The sequence below is a fragment of the Bufo gargarizans genome, chromosome 4 (assembly GCF_014858855.1).
Source record: "Bufo gargarizans isolate SCDJY-AF-19 chromosome 4, ASM1485885v1, whole genome shotgun sequence".
In the NCBI taxonomy this organism is placed as follows: domain Eukaryota; kingdom Metazoa; phylum Chordata; class Amphibia; order Anura; family Bufonidae; genus Bufo; species Bufo gargarizans.
This window is the reverse complement of record NC_058083.1, coordinates 190,272,366-190,291,474: the sequence shown is the minus strand read 5'-3', so window position 1 is coordinate 190,291,474 and position 19,109 is coordinate 190,272,366. Positions and strand designations below refer to the sequence as shown.

At 46.7% G+C, this 19,109-nt stretch overlaps 1 protein-coding gene across 6 annotated transcripts in view; it reads left to right on the top strand.

Annotated features, from left to right (window-relative positions):
* The window catches only part of DLG1 (discs large MAGUK scaffold protein 1), a 235,311-nt gene that overhangs the window by 17,254 nt on the left and 198,948 nt on the right, over window positions 1-19,109 (top strand). For all 6 annotated transcript variants that reach the window (XM_044291546.1, XM_044291545.1, XM_044291544.1 and 3 more), the window contains exons 2-3: window positions 597-728; window positions 5,586-5,746. In XM_044291546.1, coding sequence (XP_044147481.1) covers window positions 597-728; window positions 5,586-5,746 — 293 coding nt within the window. The remainder of the gene's footprint in view (window positions 1-596; window positions 729-5,585; window positions 5,747-19,109) is intronic.

The following is a 19,109-nucleotide window of genomic DNA, read 5'->3' as shown; positions in this document are numbered from 1 at the left end:
TATAGTCTGGTAGGGTTGATCCGGCTGACTAAAGTGCTACTTGTTAGATTAGATGTCTAGTGCTAATTTCCCACACTGGTTCACTAGCATAGTGGTGACTGCAGATGAAGCTGAGGTGCCTCCACTTCTGGAGTTGGTACCTTCAGTGGCGTTAAAGGGGTTCTGCACGTTCATTTAATTGATGATCTTTCCTCTGGATAGATCATCAGCTTCTGATCGGCGAGGGTCCAACACCCGGGAACCCCGCCGATCAGCTGTTTGAGAAGGCAGCGGCGCTCCAGGAGAGCCGTGGCCTTTTCATTGTTTACCGCCGGCCCACTGAAGTCATGACTAGTATTAACTAGCGTGGGCGCGGCTAAGCTCCATTCAAGTGGACAGAGCTTAGCCCCGCCCGCGCTAGTTGATACTAGTCGTGATGTCAGTGGGCCGGCGGTAAACAGTGAGAAGGCCGCTTCCTTCTCAAACAGCTGATCGGCGGGGGTCCCGGGTGTCTGACGTTCAGAAGCTGATGATGTATCCATAACCAGTGCATCTTATGGGGCAGAAAATATGGTATATATTTACTGAAATATCTTCATGTTTCCGCATTTGTGTAGATACGCAGCGTGCACTGGACCTCTTGGAGGAATATCGCACCAAGCTGAATCAGACGGAGGATAAACAACTCAGAAAGTCCATTGAGAGGGTCATCAACATCTTTCAGAGCAACCTTTTTCAAGCTTTAATAGGTAAGTCCTCCCTGAGTTTTCTTTCTAACAAACTTAGGCCTCATGCACACAACCGTATTTTGTTTCCGTGTCCGATCCGTTTTTTTGCGGATAGGATGCAGGCCCATTCATTTCAATGGGTCCGCAAAAAACGGATGCCATACGGAACGTCATTAGTGTGTTGTTTTTTTTTTTTTTTTTTCTTTTTTGTGGACCGCAAAACACATACGGTCGTGTGCATGAGGCTTTAGAACCAGCCCTGTACCTCTCATGGATCCAGAAATCTCCCCATTCATTGTTCCAATTGCTTTGCTACATTTATTTCAAGCTGGCAACTTAGGGGCGTGCACTTTCTTAGGAGCTGTGTACTTTGTGCTGCAGCTGGTGGCAGTTGAAGGATAGAACTGAGCATGTGTTTCCATCTCTGAGCAGGACAGAGAAATTGGAAAAAGAGCAAACAGCAGGAGGCACTTTACAAACAGACTTTGGTGAATAATTAGACCCAGGTGCTGGTTTAAAAAATGTAGAATGTGTAATTGATAATTATATTTCAAACATTATTACAAAAATCATGTATTTGCTAGGACGTTTATATAACTCAGGTTTGCAATAGTAAGCCCTATATTATGTTCATTTTGGTTCATGTTATGATCCATACATTGAACCAACATTAAAGGGCTTCCTTCACCCCCCAACCCCCAATTTTCAGTTTTTGACTTATTATATTTGCTAATGTAAGCAGATTCCATATATGCCCCTCTTACCTCTTGGCCGCTCCTTCCTCAGTGCGCCTGTGCTGATGACGTCAGCCCTACACCCGCAAAAAATAGAACATGTCCTATTGTCTGCATTATGGACAAGGATAGTACTGTTCTGTCAGGGGCCAGCTGTTCCGCAAGATACGGAATGCACACAGATGTCATCCGTATTTTTTGTGGACCACCAAATACATACGGTCGTGTGCATGAGGCCTTAAGGTGCTGTCCAGGTTACAAAGCCCATCTTCACCGTTGTTTTGGTCCGCATTTGAGACGCCGTTTTTGCGGCTTGGATGCGGACCCATTCACTTCAATGGTGCTGCAAAAGATGCGGACAGCACTCCGTGTGGTGTCCGCATTAGTTGCTCCATCCCGTGGGCCGCAAAATAAAATATAACCTGTCCTATTCTTGTCTGTTTTGCGGATAAGAATAGGCAGTTATATCAATGGCTGTCCGTGCCGTTCTGCAAATTGTGGCACGCACATAGACGCCATCCGTGTTTTGCCTACCGCAAACTTCTGATCCGCAAAACACACCGGTCGTTTGCATGAGGCCTTATTATGACATTGTAGGTTAGTATAGGGGACGCTCTGTTCAGGATCCTCATCTCTTGGCTAGTGTAGGGAGCAGCTGCAATAAGTGCAGTTGCTCTGGGGGACCTGTCCTGTATTACACTGGTGACTGGTCAGAATGGGCACTGTATATGTATGTTCAGTTTCCCCTGTGGTGGCACTGAGGCCATATTCATATATTCAGGATTTGCTGTGGATTTTTTTTCATTTTATTTTATTTTTTCAAGGAATCTGTCATGTTTCACATGCAAAAAAGCCCTATTGACATTCAGTGGATCTAATCTATGTCTTTTCCATGTGGAATCCACTCAAATAGTGAACATGCTGGGGCTGCATGACGATATTCTGTTGCACAACCAAAGATCTGTGTTGGGTTGCAGCCATTGAACTGAATGGGGTCGCAACATGACTGGCAAATTGCCATGACTAGACCCCAGAATCACTAGAAATAATCCAGCAGTGTTTTTTTTTATTTGGAGATTCTGGGGTTGCAGCGACTTGCAAGTCATTCAGCTCTGTGGCTGCTCAGCGATCTTTGGGTGTAGCAGCCAATGTCACTGTGTAGCCCCAGCTTTAAAATACAGATGCAGCCGAGCTAAACTTGATGGTTAACACGTTAGGTAAAGAATGGCAAGAAATAGATAACTGACTTTTCAATGCATTTCAATTGCTTTTGTCACGAGATAACACATGGCACACTGTTATCTTGGTTATCAGAGTCAAGTTTAGCTCTGCTACATCTGTACTCCATTCACTTGCATTCCTAGTGGAAGCAAAGACGGTGTCTGTAAAACGCTGTAGTATATGTCAGCACTATAGTAGTGAATGTCAGCAGATGCTCAATAACAGACTTTGTCGCTCCCTGTCTTGTATGCTGTGTATAGGGTTCCCACGCCAATCACTAGTGAACATAAATCACAGCCAAATTTTGCTTTTTGAGTTTCTTTTTTATTGTTCAGAATATTCAGTTATGCGGTAATGTGTGATCGTTTTCGGCTCGCAGGCCTTCATCAGACACTATGCCGCGACTGGTAGAGTGGAGAAATATATAGAAGTCACACCTGTGGGAAATGGCACTATCCAGTGATTTGTCATCAGATGCTGTCAGGATTCATTTAGGTGTGGAATTTGTAACTAAATCCTGAATGTGTGAACATGGCTTTACTGCCATGTGTCCCCACAGATGACTGCTGATTGTTAGGCTCCATTCACACGTCCGCAACGTGTTTTGCGGATACACGCAGCCATGGATCCGCAAAACACGGAAAGCGGCAATGTGCATTCCGCATTTTGCGGACCGCACATTGCCGGCACTAATAGAATATGCCTGTTCTTGTCCGCAATTGCGGACAAGAATAGGACATGTTCTATTTTTTTGCGGAAACGGAAACACGGATGCGGAAGTGCGGATCCGCAAATGTTGATGCGGACAGCACATTCCGGCCCCATTGAAAATGAATGGGTCTGCACCCGTTCCGCAAAATTGCGGAACGGATGCGGATCCATTTTGCGGACGTGTGAATGGACCCTTAGGGAGGGGATTGTCAAAGGACCCCTGTAAGGGTACTCCTCCATGTTTGCTGCAGAGTCATGGGTACCCCGCCATGGTTATCGATGATCGCTGGACTGTGCCAGCAGTGTACAGGTTTCAGGCTTGACCACAAGTGCAGTAGCTTCCTAACAAGTAGGGATTATCTAAAGCTGACGGCTCATTGAGAAAACAGGCCGAACTGGATGGACAAATCTTTTTTCGGCCTTATGTACTATGTTACTAATCTTAGAGGTTATCGCACTAAAAGTATTCCTACCCGTTGAATAGGGCATTGTAAATGAAGTAAGATCATGCCATGAAAATATTGTTCTGTTTTATATGTACATTACATTTCCCCCTCTTCTGTTTTATCCTTCTGGTCCACATTCTCCTGTAGTCAGAGATGGACTAACACGTGCTCCCCTTCTTCTCTCAGTGCCGGCACAGTGATCTTATGGTGTAGCATCCCAGACACCATTCATCTATCCGTTTCGCCTTCTAAATTCATAAAAGTATATAGCTATATTTCCCTAGACCGTGTAGGAGAATGTGAGGGCGTTACATACCATGTGCTTCTCTGGGGCTATATGTAGGGGATTATTTTCTATGCAGTGGAGGAAGGGGATAAGAACTAGAGGGGAGAACTGCTAGATCTGTGGGGATCCAACTGCTGGGATCATAGGATGGTGGATCCTGTGCAATCACACGAATGCAGCAACAGGTCAAGCATGCACATTTCCTCTCCTTAAGGGTCCATTTACACGTCCGCAGTGTTTTGCGGATCCACACAATTGCAGAACAGATCCGGACCTCAAGTGCGGACGTGTGACTGGACCCTTAGGGCTCATGCACAACACTGTTGGCCGGTGTCTGCAAACAGCGGGTCCGCAATATACGGGCACCAGCCCTTTTGTGCACCGCATCACAGATACAGACCCAATAAATTGTTTTTCTGCTTAATAATTGAAACAAATCCTAGTAGAAGTCTAGTAGAGAACACATGGGTTAATTTCCTGTTCATCTGCTCCATTTTTGCCAGGTACACAGCTGACGAGTTGGGGTGTAGATAAGGGTGTTCGCCCTGTTTCACACGGGCTTCCCGGATTTGTTCCGGATATGTCATGTGTGCATTGCGGGAAACCCGCGCGAGTAGGCACTCAATTGCAGTCGGTTTTGACTGCAATTGCGTTCCGATGTTCAGTTTTTTTTTTCCGTGCGAGTGCAATGCACTTTGCGCGCGTGAGAAAAAACTGAATGTGGTACCCAGACCCGAACCCGGACTTCACTGACGTTTGGGTTAGGTTATTAAGCTTTAATGGGGTTGCTCATCTCCTAGCAACCATGCATGAAAATCACACTGCATCCGCACTTGCTTGCGATTTTCACGCAGACCCATTCATTTCTATGGGGCCCGCGTTGTTGAAACACACTGAATATAGAACATGCTGCGATTTTCACGCAATGCAAGTGATGAGTGAAAATCACCGCTCATGTGCACAGCCCCATTGGAGTGAATGGGTCCGGATTCAGTGCGGGTGCAATGCGTTCACCTCACGCTTTGCACCCACGTGGAATTCTCCCCCGTGTGAAAGGGGCCTTAGGCTTGACTGTTAAATTGTGCATGTTATTAAGCCAAATTGACAAAAAAACAACTTACAACACATAAGTAGTGAAATCTATATGCGAGTTTGTTCTAGAAGGAAAGTTTTAATGACTGATTCAGCCCCATTGGTTTTGGGATCTGTGTAGTCATCAGAACCTGGCCATTGCTGCGGGATAGCAATTTCAATACAGCTGCTTGTGCCTATGTGATCAAAGTGACCTAAATGGGGCCATATCTGAGAATCTCAGAATTTGGTTGGTTTTATGCCACTGATTTTCCAGAACTACATATTTATATATATCGTAATGTGAAATCACATTTAATCCTAAGTGATGGACATATGACATATACATTTTTTTTGTCGTCAGCTGTGCATATTTCTGCTGACATGATTTACTTACTATAATTTTCAGATATTCAAGAATTTTATGAAGTGACCTTACTGGACAATCCAAAATGTACGGACAACTACAAGGCACCCGAACCTGTTTTGCATGTGAATGCATGGGAGCTTTCTAGTCTTCCCAGCTCAACTGTCACATCAGAAACCTTGCCAAGCACTCAGAGTACAGAGGTATTTTTTATTAATGGTGGAATAATGGGAATGTGTCGCCAAAAAAAAAAAACTTTCTGCCAGTTTATACCACATTATGACGTATCTTTTTTTTTTTTTTTTTTTTTTTTTTTTTTTTTTTTCTAGTCTCTTTTTTTATTTTCTGATTGTAGATCTTAACGAAATTCTATTTTCTGAACGTAATTACGGGGGTGGCCATCCTGCCTAGGGTTGGCCGATATACCGGTATCGCGATATACCGCGGTATAAAAAATAAAAATAAAAATACTGCAGTATTTTGTGATGTCATAGAAGCAGTCATGTGCGCTGACCGCTTCTAAATCTGCGGTCGCCCGCCCCAGCATGAACCAATACTGGGCATTTGCAGAGTACTTGTACTCGTGCAAATGTCCCTGATACCACTGCCGATACCTGCTGACCGCTTGCGGCGGTGCTCTGAGCAGTTCGGCCGGCGTGGGGGAAGGAATTCTGTGACTCGTATTCTCGGCACCCAACCTCTGAGAAGACTATGTGATCTGCGCAATTAACCCCTCAGGTGTGGCACCTGAGGGGTTAATTGGGGGGATCACGGTGTCCTCTCAGAGGTCGGGTGCCAGGAATGTTCTTCAGTCTCTGCATTAGTGGCAGTGGGCAGTGTAATGCTGGGGCTCCGATCGGTTACCATGGCAGCCAGGACGCTACAGAAGTCCTGGCTGCCATGGTATGTTAGTGAGCAGCATTATACTCGCGTGCGCCGTGGCCGCCGGGCGCTCCTTCTCATAGGTCTGTGCGGCGCAGACAGAAGAAGGCGAGACTGGTGGCCACGGCGCAAGTGAGTACAATGCTGCTCACTAACATACCATGCCACCAGGACCTCTGTAACGTCCTGGCTGCCATGGTAACCGATCGGAGCCCCAGCATTTACTGCTGGGACTCCGATCGGAACTGCCCACTGCCACCAGTGATGGGGAGGGAGGGGGACCCTGTGGCCACTGCCACCAATGATTAATACTAGGGGGTGGGGGGATTGAGTTACCAGAGGGGGCTGATCAGAGGCTGGGGGGCTGTTTTTTGGACTTTTGGTTGGTCAGTGGTCACAAAATAAATGTTATTTAATTGTTATAATTGGTATCGGTGAGTACTTAACTAAGAGTATTGGTACTCGTACTCGGTCTAAAAAAAATGGTATCGGGACATCCCTACTATAAACCACTCGTTCTGGTACAGAATTAACCCTGTAATGTTTGTTGTTACCAGAAGTCAATTGACTAGTTACAGATACCCGAAATGGTGAAAAATGACATATAAAAGTATAACAAGTAACGTCTCCTTATGGCTGCCCCCCCATACAGTGTAACGTCTCCTTGTGGCTGTCCCCCCCCCCCCCCATACAGTGTAACGTCTCCTTGTGGCTGCCAGTGTTTTTATTCTTCTAAATAGGCATTTATTGTGATATATATCGTTATCGCGATAAAGTTCTTAATATCGTCATCGTGGGAATATTTTTGATATCGTCCAACCCTAATCCTGCCTGGGCTGTTGCTAATAGCATTTAAAGATGCGCTTTACGACAGCCACCATAGGCCATAGACCCAATGGATTGGAGAGGACTCATTGACTTCTATGGCAGAGTTTTCTAGGCATGCTCTGTGACCTGTGCAGAGGTCATTGTAGAATGAAGGAGTAGATACGATGTGACAATCACCTGTTGTGAATGGTGAATCCTCTGTTATTTCTATTTAGATATCTGCCATTGTAACCCTGCCTATGATGATGAGATGACTGCTAAAAAGTGATCTGCACAAATCAAGATGTGGCACCTTATTATGAGCCTTAGTGGGCAGTGCAAAAACCGCAGGATTTTTTTTAAATATACAGTGAGGAACAGAAGTATTTGAATACCCTGTGATTTTGCAAGTTCTCCCACTTAGAAATCATGGAGGGGTCTGAAATTCACATTGTAGGTGCATTCCCACTCTGAGAGACAGAATAAAAAATAATAATAATCAGGAAATCACATTGTATGATTTTTAAAGAATGTATTTGTCTTGTACTGCTGAACATAAGTATTTGAACACCTGAGAAAATCTGTGTTAATATTTGGTACAGAAGCCTTTGTTTGCAATTAGAGGTCAAACGTTTCCTGTAGTTCTTGACCAGGTTTGCACACACTGCAACATGGATTTGTCCCACTCCTCCACACAGATCTCCTCTAGATCTGTCAGGTTTCGGTGCTGTCGCTGAGCAACACAGAGTTTCAGCTTCCTCCAAAGATGTTCTATTGGATTTAGGTCTGGAGACTGGCTAGGCCACTCCAGAACCTTGATATGCTTCTTACGGAGCCTCTCCTTGGTTATCCTGGCTGTGTGCTTCGGGTCGTTGTCATGTTGGAAGACCCAGCCACGACTCATCTTCAATGCGCTGACTGAGGGAAGGAGGTTGATGCTCAAAATCTCACAATACATGGCCTCATTCATCCTCTACTTAATACAGTGTAGTCGTCCTGTCCCCTTCTCAGAAACGCACCCCCAAAGCATGGTGTTGCCACCCCCATGCTTCACAGTAGGGATGGTGTTCTTGGGATGCAACTCATCCTTCTTTTTCCTCCAAACACGACAAGTGAAGTTTAGACCAAAAAGTTCTACTTGGCCTCATCTGACCACGTGACTTTCTCCCATGCCTCCTCTGGATCATCCAGATGGTCATTGGAAAACTTCAGACGGGTCTGGACATGTAATGACTTGAGCAGGGGAACCTTCCGTGCAATGCCTGATTTGAAACCATGACGGCGTAGTGTTCTACCGACAGTGGCCTTTGAAACTGTGTTCCCAGCTCTCTTCATGTCATTGACCCGCTCTTCCCTTGTAGATCTGGGATGATTCCCCACCTTTCTTATCAGTGATACCCCACGAGGTGAGATTTTGCATGGAGCCCCAGTCCGAGGGAGACTGACAGTAGTCTTTAGCCTCTTCCATTTTGTAACAATTGCTCCAACAGTTGATCTATTTTCACCAAGCTCCTTGGCAATTGACCATAGTCCTTTTACAGCCTTGTGGAGGTCCACAATTTTATCTCTGTCTTTTGACAGCTCTTTGGTCTTGCTCATGGTAGTAGTTGGCATCTGACTGACTGTGGGGTGGACAGGTGTCTTTAAAGAGCTCAGACAGTTGCTACTAAGTTAGATTTGAGTGGAGTAGAGGTGGACTTTTTATTTAATTTTTTTATTCTGTTTCTCAGAGTGGGAATGCACCCTCCATGATTTCTAAGTGGGAGAACTTGCAAAATCGCAGGGTGTTCAAATACTTGTGTTCCTCACTGTAGATAGTGACATGAAAAATTAAAAATCATCATGTCGGCAAAATTCTTTTAAAATATGCTTAACCTAAAAACTACAATTTTTATAATAATTAGTTTCAGTAGCTCTTCAGTGTTTTTTTTTTTTTCTTTTATTCTATATCTACTTACCATGTGAAGTTTCTTTATTTCAACAAAAATAGAAATGGGGGCAGCTACATATTTGAAAAATGTGTATTGCATGGATTAGTAATATATGATTTTATCTGAATTAAACCCACCCAAGAAACACACAAACTACTTGAAGCTTTTGCTCATGGTCCAGACTACAGTCAGTGCTAACAACCTCTCTAGTTTAGATTTTAGCTGCAAGGACTCGTCTCCACTGAACCACAAGAACATTTTTAAAGCCAGACATAGTGAGTTTTAGTCAATCCTGAAGGTGAGCAAACCAATAAGTCTTCAAGCAATAACAAGAAAACCTGTAGCAGTTAACCCTATTTCATAGCTGAGATGTCTCCAGTACTCAAGATCACCACAGTTCACACTAGTCAGATAGACAGGTTTATGCAAGTCCGCACAATCAGTGGTCTATTAAAGAAGGGCTTGTAGTAATGGTGCACAGGACACAGATCTCAATAGTCTCCACCATGGAGTCTCCACTACAAAATAGTGCAGAATGCCTTCCAAGGGACGGATAAAATGAATTTATTTTACTAACCAGTGATAGAATGTGTGCTTATCATGTACATTTAGCATCAGCACATCTCTCAATCTGGGTTTCTCCCCTTCTTGCTTGGTCATGCATGATATGCCATTCCAATACAACTTAGGGCTCTTTCACACATGCGTCCAGATCCGTCGTGTACTCAATTTGCCGGAATTACACGCCGGATCTGGAAAAAACGCAAGTGAACTGAAAGCCATGGTAACCATTCAGAAAAAGCTAAACGTCGGATGCCTTTCAATGGGCATTAATTCCGGATCCGGCCTTGCAGCAAATGTTCAGGATTTTTGGCCGGAGCAAAAAGCGCAGCATGCTGCGGTATTTTCTCTGGCCAAAAAACGTTCCAGTCCTGAACTGAAGACATCCTGAATGGATTTCTCTCCATTCAGAATGCATGGGGATAATCCTGATCAGGATTTTTCCGGCATAGAGCCCCGATGACGGAACTCTATGCCGGAAAAGAACAACGCAAGTGTGAAAGAGCCCTTAGTCTTGCCCAGCACAAGCACTAACATTGTATTACTATACAACAACTTCCCAATGTCACAATCTCTATTTTCACAATCTTACCATATATCTCCCAGCAGGATCCCCCTCTGTGCAGCATAATCGCATTTCAAACCATGTAATCTTATTTGAAGTATAAAAAATAAATAAAAATAGAATGTACTTTTGATCGGAAGCTATTTAATCTGCAGACAAACCGATCTCCTCAGAACGGTCGACTGCTGTTGTAATTGGTGTAAGTGTGCAAAACGCGGATCCACAAAGAATTCAGATGACATCTGTGTGACGTCTGTATTGCATCCATGTTTGTTTTTCTCATACCTTCCATTGGGGGACACAGACCATGGGTATAGCTAAGAGGTATTACTAGGAGGGACACTATGCAAATACAAAAGAGAGCTCCTCCGCCTCGGGCTATACCCCCAGGCTCCACCAGGAGGAAGTCAGTCTTTGCTTAGTGTCCGGTGAAGGAGGATGACACTTATTTCTACTCCGGTTTGTTATTTTCTTTCTAGATGGGGACACAGGTCAGCATAGCGCTTTCCTGGTCCCCCGTGGAGTGCCCGCCGCCGTCTTGAGGACACTGCCTCCATTTTCTGCTGCTGCCCTCCATCCAGAGCACTGTACTCCAGTGAGTCAGATGTCTGAAGAGGTGAGCCCTGCTGGTACTGAAGAGAGGGAGAAGACTGCAGGAGCAGATAAGTATGGCTACCAATCCCCTCTCCCCCCCCCCCATACCTATGGGCTGCCTGGGTGAGCTGGGAGATGGGTGTTTCTGTCTGGGGGTACTGGAGGCACTATACTGGGACTTTTTGGGGTGGCATCTCCCCTGCTGGGACTCCTCTCTCCCATCGAGGCCTTTTCTATGGGGCACGGCTGTTCTCAGCGCGGGGCCGGTGCCGGCACAGCTCCTACAACTCTCCAGCAGCACCTGCCAGCGGCGGGCCCCCCGCTTCATTCGGGGGCCTCCGACACCATGCATCGCCGTCCAGCCCTTCATTAACCCCCGCTAAGCCGCGTTAGGCGCTGGGGGACATTTTTCCATAAAGCGTGCGCGCGCTCTTTTAGCGCTTCTATGACGCGTCCTGGGGGCGGAGCCTCAGCTCTCCGCTCTGGCGTCTTCCTCCGCTTGCTGAGAATCTCCTCGCACGCGTGGCTGCTCCCCTGCTCCTCCGGTGGACTTCTGTACTGTTGCCTGGGTGATAGGTCGTTTTAGCCTTCTTGCTGCAGCTGGTAGAAATATTTTTTGTGGTTGCCATCATGCCTAAGCCTTGGGCCCCCCCTCAAGTCTGCCAAGACCTCTTCTCAGACCCCAATGGGGGGGGGGGGGTCCTGTAAGGAGTGTCTTCTGGTATCTGTGCCTCCTCTCCTGCCCCTGGATAGACTCATCCTTCTCCTCCTTCTCTTGCCCAGCCCAGTCCCCCCCCGTCCCTGCGGAGCATGCGGTTCCCGCTTGGGCATCTACCATGTCCAGTGCGGCTGCTGATTTGGCCTCAGTCGCCAAGGCAGCCATGTCCTTTATGGAACGTATGGCACCCTCCGCCTAAGCTCTCCACCATGGTGGCTGACTTAGTAGCAGCTGTCCGTGACGCCTTTAATCTCCAAGGGGATTCTCCTCCTTCCACTAGTCGTGAGTTCGCCCTTTTCCTGCCCAAGAAGCCGGAGGCTGCAGTGTTTCTTGTCCATGGGGAATTTTCCGCAGTCATATCCAGGGCCTGGGACCGTCCTAATCAAAAGTTCTCTGCCACCAAACGCATGGATACGCTTTATCCTTTTCCGGCTGACAGTGTGGAGAAGTGGTCTTCTCCCCCTAAGGTGGATCCCCCGGTGGCCAGGTTAACCAAAAACACGGCCCTCCCCGTTCTAGACGGCTCCTCTCTTCAGGACGCTGCGGACAGGCACCTAGATTCTCTTTCAAAATGCATTTTCTTACTGGCGGGCATGTCCCTGCGGCCTGCTTTTGCCTCGGCATGTGTGGCCAGAGCTCTCTTGGTGTGGTTGCAGAGCCACCACCAAGACCTGGCGGAACAAGATGCGTCTGCTGACACCCTGGATTTGGTTCTCCAGATGTCTCAGGCTTCCAAGTTCCTTTGCGAGGCTTCCATGGACATTGGTTCCCGCTTTTCCCGCATTTCAGCCCTCTCGGTCATTCAGTGCAGAGAGGTCTGGTTGAAGGTGTGGGACGCCGACGCTTCCAAGCATTCCCTTGCTAACCTCCCCTTTGAGGGTTCCAGACTTTTTGGGGCTCAGCTGGACGAGTTCATCTCTGCCGCTACAGGGGACAAGAGCACTCATCTTCCCCCAACCCAGGTCCAAGCGCCCCTTTCGGACCAGGTCTTCCGGTTCCCGGTACCAGTCCTTTCGCCGCTTCTCTTCTAGCAGGATGTAGTCTGCTTCCTCCGCTGGGGGGTCTCAGGACTCCTGCAAAAAGCCCTCCTTCAAGCCCCAGCCTTCCTGGCGCCCGAGGGCACAGTCGGCCCGCCCTGCTCCTCCCAAGTAGTCTTCCGCATCAAGGGACGCCCCCACCCCTTGTGGCGGGTGGCCGCCTGCTCTCTATCAGCAGGTTTGGAGGGCTCATGTTCAGGACGGCTGGGCTCTAGAAATTGTAACGTCGGGTTACAAGATAGAATTTGCGTCCAGACCGCCGGAACCTTTTTTTTCCCCTTCTCGCGTTCCAGGGGATCCGCCTCGAGCCTCGGACCTCTTGATGGCAGTTTCTACCCTTCTGGACCGGGGTGTTATTACTCCAGATCCCCCAGAGGAACAGGGCACAGGTTTCTATTCAAACCTGTTCGTGGTCCCAAAGAAGGAGGGGTCGGTGCGTCTGATCCTAGACCTGAAGCTGCTCAACGGGTGCGGAGGTTTCGAATGGAGTCCCTCCGCTCCCTTAATGTTTCTTTTCTTCCAGGGGAGTTTCTTGCGTCCGTAGACATCCAGGACTCCTATCTGCATGTCCCTATCTCAGAATCTCGCCAACGATTCCTGCACTTCGCCATTGGTGGTCGGCACTATCAGTTTTTCGCCCTTCCTTTTAGGTTAGCGACCGCCCCTCAGGTCTTTACCAAGATCCTAGCGCCGCTCATGGCGCTTCTTCGCACCAGGGGCATTCCTTTGCTGCCCTACCTGGACGACATCCTGATAAAGACCCCCTCCCTTCTGAAGCCCGAGGACAGCGTCCGGATCACTGTTCAGACTCTGGAACAGTTCGGCTGGCTGATCAACTTCCCAAAATCCTCTCTCCTCCCTTCCCAGAAGCTCTCCTTCCTGGGGATGGTCTTGGATACCTCGGCCGCCAAAGTGTTTCTTCCAGACTCCAAGTCCTCCCAGATCCAGGGGGCGGTGTCGCACCTGCTGCGCTCCCCGTGTCTCTCCATCCGGGAGTGCATGCAGTCCTGGGTCTTATGGTAGCCTCTTTCAAGGCCGTACCATATGCCCAGTTTCCCACTCGTTCGCTGCAACGGGAGATCCTTTCTCTGTGGGACAAGACCTCTCGTGGTCTGGACGCTCGCATACGCCTTTCTCAGCCTATGAACCTGACGTCGGGAAGATCTTTCCTCCCCTTCTCCTGGACAATCGTCACCACCGATGCCAGCCTCCTGGGTTGGGGTGGCGTTCTCCAGTCCCGCACGGTTCAGGGGGTTTGGTCTGTGGCGGAATCTCTCCTCCCAATCAACATCCTGGAGCTGAGAGCGATTGTCCACTCCCTCTCCCATTGGACTCATCTCCTTGCCGGCAGCCCGGTGAGGATTCAGTCTGACAATGCCACGGCTGTGGCTTACATCAACCATCAAGGCGGGGACCTGCAGCCAGGAGGTGAGGAGGATTCTGCTGTGGGCGGAGTCTCATGTTCCGGTGTTGTCAGCGGTATACATTCCGGGAGTCGACAATTGGACAGCGGACTTTCTAAGCCGCAGCAAGGTGGATCCAGGCGAGTGGTCTCTGCATCCGGATGTATACAAAGACGTCTGCCGCCGGTGGGGCCGTGTGGATGTGGACTTGATGGCGTCCAGGCTCAACAATAAGGTTCCGGTGTTCCTGGCTCATGCTTGGGATCCTTGTGGCCATAACTTCCATCAGGCGGGTATCGGAGCTGGCAGCACTTTACTGCCAGGAGCCTTTTGTGGTTTTTCACCATGATAAGGTGGTGCTCCGTCCGGTTCCCTCCTTTTTGCCCATCCGGTCTCCCTCTTCCTTAACGAGGATCTTGTCCTTCTCCTGGAAACCCCAAGGAATGCGTTCTCCATTCCCTAGATGTCGTCCGGGCCCTGAAGGTGTATCTGACGGCTACCGCCTCTGTCTGCCGTTTAGACTCCCTCTTTGTGATTCCCAAGGGGCCTCTTAAGGGTCTGGCGGCCGCCAAGGTCACTGTGGCGTGATGGATCCGCTCGACTATCGCCGCGGCTTATCGCGCTCGTGGCAGGGTTCCTCCGGCTCGGATTACCGCTCACTCCACTAGGGCGGTGGGAGCTTCCTGGGAAAGGCGCAATCGTGCCTCTGCTTCTCAGCTGTGTAAGGCGGCCACCTGGTCGTCCTTACATACCTTTACGAAGTTTTATCAGTTGCATTCGCTGGCTTCGGCTGATGCTGTCTTTGGCCGCAGGCTTTTGCAGGCTGTGGTTCCTGTTTGACCGTTGTACGTTCCTCCTGGCGGTGCTGATGTTTTTTCCCCCAATGGAATGTACGAGAAAAGGAGATTTTTTTTTTGGGGGGAAATAAAACCCTCCTTTTCTCGTACATTCCATTGGGGGACACAGACCATGGGACGTCCCAAAGCAGTCCATGGGGTGGGAAAAAACATCAGCACCGCCAGGAGGAACGTACAACGGTACAACTCGCCTGTAAAATCTTTTTCTTGTCTTTTCCATTGGGGGGACACAGCTCCCACCCATTCTGCCTGTTGCAGGAGGGGTTCAGTTCAGTTCTGTTTGCGGTTGGGTCTCATGGTTTTTGGTCCGATGGCTTCCATTATTTTTTTCTTTTCTCCTGCTTTTGCAACGCCTGACTTCCTCCCTCCTGGTGGAGCCTGGGGGTATAGCCCGAGGAGGAGGAACTATTTTGTATTTGCATAGTGTCCCTCCTAGTAATACCTCTAAGCTATACCCATGGTCTGTGTCCCCCAATGGAAAAGACAAGAAAAATATTTTACAGGTGAGTTTCACAAAAAATCTCCTTTTTTGTTTGTTTTTTGGTGGACCCATTTTAACAATACCTAAAAATACAGATCAGATGAGCACCAAAAATACAGTCGTCTAAATGGGGCCTAACCAAACCCACTATATTTGAGACTTGCCTGCTGCACTCCCATTTCGAACCACTAAATATGAGTAAGGTAAGTAATTAGTTATGCAACACCACTTACTTTCCACACCCAACAATTAGACATCCAGAATAAACAGGTTATTAACTCATAATTGATTACAAATTACTACTTTCCTATGTCTAACAACTAAACACTTGGACAAACAAATTTCTTTAAGCAGCACGCCACTGTAGCGGCCAGTCATCTGAAACAGACGTGCATTTAAGACAGCAGCGCAACCACAGAGCAGGAATAGGGAGTCAGGGAGCAGACAAATATGCTTTCCTGGACAGGTACCACTGGGTAGAAGGTTAATTAAAGGGGTGTTCTGAGATCTCAGGATAGGTCATCAGTATCTGATCGTTGGGGATCGGACAGCCCTTTGAGAAGGCACTGGCACTCCTGTGAGCTTCGCGGCCTTCTCCATGCTTGCCAAACACAGCGCCGTACATTGTATAGGGGCTGTGATTTGGTATTGCACACAGCCCGATTTGAGTGAATGGGGCTGAGTGCGATACCAACCGCAGCATCTATACACTGTACATGGTTGTGCTTCGTAAGCAGAGAGAAGGCCGCAGTGCTCACAGGAGGGCCAGTGCCTTCTCAAAGGGCTGTCCGACCCCCACCGATCAGATACTGATGACCTATCCTTAGGATAATAAAAGGAATCGTAACCAGCATCTTCTCTTTTCCGCAAGTGGCCATGGCTTGAGAAAGGCTTGATATAAGCCGAAACGTTGCCTTGTGTTGTATGTGAACTGGAATAAAACTTGCAGAAAAGAGAAGATGCTTTGTGACTCCATATTCTGAGCCCCTTGACTGTTTTCATTTTTCTGCCGGTGGAACTGTGAGCTAATTTTTTGTGGGGGGAATCTGTAGTTTTTATTGATAACATTTGGAAATACTAGCATCCTTTTTATTTTTATTTATTTTTATTCGGTTTTCTGTGGGATGGGGAGATGACCAATAGACCATTATTCTAGCATTTGGATTTTTTTTTTATTTTTTATTTTATTTAAACAGCACTCAAATGTATGTTAAATAATAGGGTTGAATGATCAGATTGCCCCAGGTGCAGTGATACCAATTATGTTAATCTTTTTTTATTTTGAGAAATGGGATAACGGGTATATTAAAAAAAAAAAAAAATATATATATATATATATATATATATATATATATATATATATATATATATATATATATATATATATATATATTATAAATTTTTTTTTTTTTTTGTCCCCTTAGAAATTTGATCCTGCAGTCTACATTTTAGTACTTCTGTATTACAGTGCATAGTCATTCTGACAGGCAGCATGTTTTAGCAGCCAGGACATGGCAGGCCTGGTGCCCTTCAGAAGGCCCCTGACTGCCATGGCAAATAATGTTGAGTGAATCGGGTTCGGACTGCTGTATCCAAACACAATTAGTTTGAAAACTTCATTAACAATATAGCTTCTGTATTACCGTAAAATGTATGGGATCCGTGGAGGTTGTGAGGCTTGCTTAGTCTCATATCTATGGTGTGATGCTTTGGTTATGCTCATAAATTACAATTATCAAAATCCAAAGCGGAGCTTGGCTTTGTGCCTCAGTTATTTAGATATTACAATATGATGTGAATCTATCCTGCGAAGAGACTGTTCATTTTGTATATACGTAACCTCACCAAACAATTTACCTTGGCATACAATGCATTTGGAAAGTCTTCAGACCCTTTTACTTTATAGCGAACTTGTGCTAAAATACATTTCTCCATCATTCTGCACTCAATGCCCCATAATGACAAAGTGAAAACAGAATTTAAGAAATCTTTGTTAATTTATTGAAGAGGAAAAAAATATTCCATTTTACTCAGTAATTAGTTAAAGCACTGTTAGCAGCGATTACAGCTCCAGTCTTCTTGGGTACAATGCCACAAGGTTTGCAGACCTAGATTTTGGGATTTCCTAACATTCTTCTCTACAGATCCTCTCAAGCTCTGTCAGGTTGGATGGGGACTGTCGGTGGACAGCCATTTTCATGTTTCTCCAGAGATATTTGATTGGGTTCAAGTCAGGGCCACTCAAAGACATCCACAGAGTTGTCCCTAAGCCACTCCTGTGTTGTCTTTTCTGTGTGCTTAGGGTCATTGTCTTGTTGAACAGTGAACCTTTGGCCCAGTCTAAGGTCCTGTTGTGGCCTGCTACTGGCAGATATCCCCCCAACCTTTCAATCCCCGCCGTCGCTGGATGTTTTGAGCTGTGCAGTTGGGAGATGCAGTGGTGGCCGCGCAGGGATCGGAAGCAACGTGGGCAGTGGGGGGAGTATAAGCTATCTGAGGGACCTGGGCATTAGCGGGGTCATTACAGGGGTTGGATAATCCCTTTTTAAGAATATCTCTATACGTTGCTCCATTCCTGTAACTGTGACTAGTGTCCCTGTCTCAGCTGCCTAAAACACTTCCACAGCATGCTGATGCTACCTCCACAGCATCACTGTACGTATGGTATTTGGTAGGTGGTCAGCGGTACCTGGTTTCTTCCAGACATGATGCTTAGAATTGAGACCAAAAAGTTTAATCTTGCTTTCATCAGGCCAGAGAATTTCTCGCAGCCTAATAAATCAGTATTAACTTCTAGACATGCTGTGGATTTTCCAATCTGATGCAGATGTCAGACTTCATCCCTTACAGTGTGTGGAAATCTTTGCTTAATCCGCATGTAAGGCTGGGTTCACATCACGTTTTTGCCATCCGTCTAACTCATACAAAAATGTATATGCTAAAAGATACAGTGGCATCCGTTCAATTGTAAAAAAGACTGCAGCATACAAAAGTGTGGTGTGCTACTATGCTTTTGTATCCTTTTTTCTTTTTAAATTTTTTTTATTTCTTTATTTTTTTTTTAACTGATGGCAAAAACATGACATGAATTTACCATAATACGTGCAGATTTTATTGTGCGTATCCAGTAGGGCTGCAGTAAACGAATATTTTAGTAATCGAGTATTCTATCGATTATATTTCTCGATTCATTGAGTAATCTAATAAGAGAAACCTTCTTAAAAGAACGTACGTAATTACGGTTTTCTTTAAAAAAACAATATTGTTATTTCTTACAGTGGTGGTATGGTATAGCAAATAATTGCACACACATGTTGGCTTGGCTGTATAAAGTTATTGGTTTACTTTGGAGGGGTTAATGGAAGCACCTTGGCTAAAGGGCATGTATAAAGTTATTGGTTTGGAGGGGTTAATAACTTTATACATGCCCATTGCCAAGGTGCTTCCATTAACCCCTCCAAACCAATAACTTTATACATGCCAAGGTGGTGCCTCCATTAACCACTCTCCATCTGCCTTTCAATATCAATTTACAGTGAGTGCCCCCGATTCCCCCCTCCCCTGGCGTACCTCTAGTGCTGTTAACTTAAATTACCTAATGGCACTGGCACTAGTGAGGAGAGCTGAGCCGCAGACACATGGAGACCGTCTTCATCCCAGCATGCACTGGGACCTTATGTGATGTCACAGACACATCGTTAGCCAGCGTGCTGACGATGTATGTGCGCAA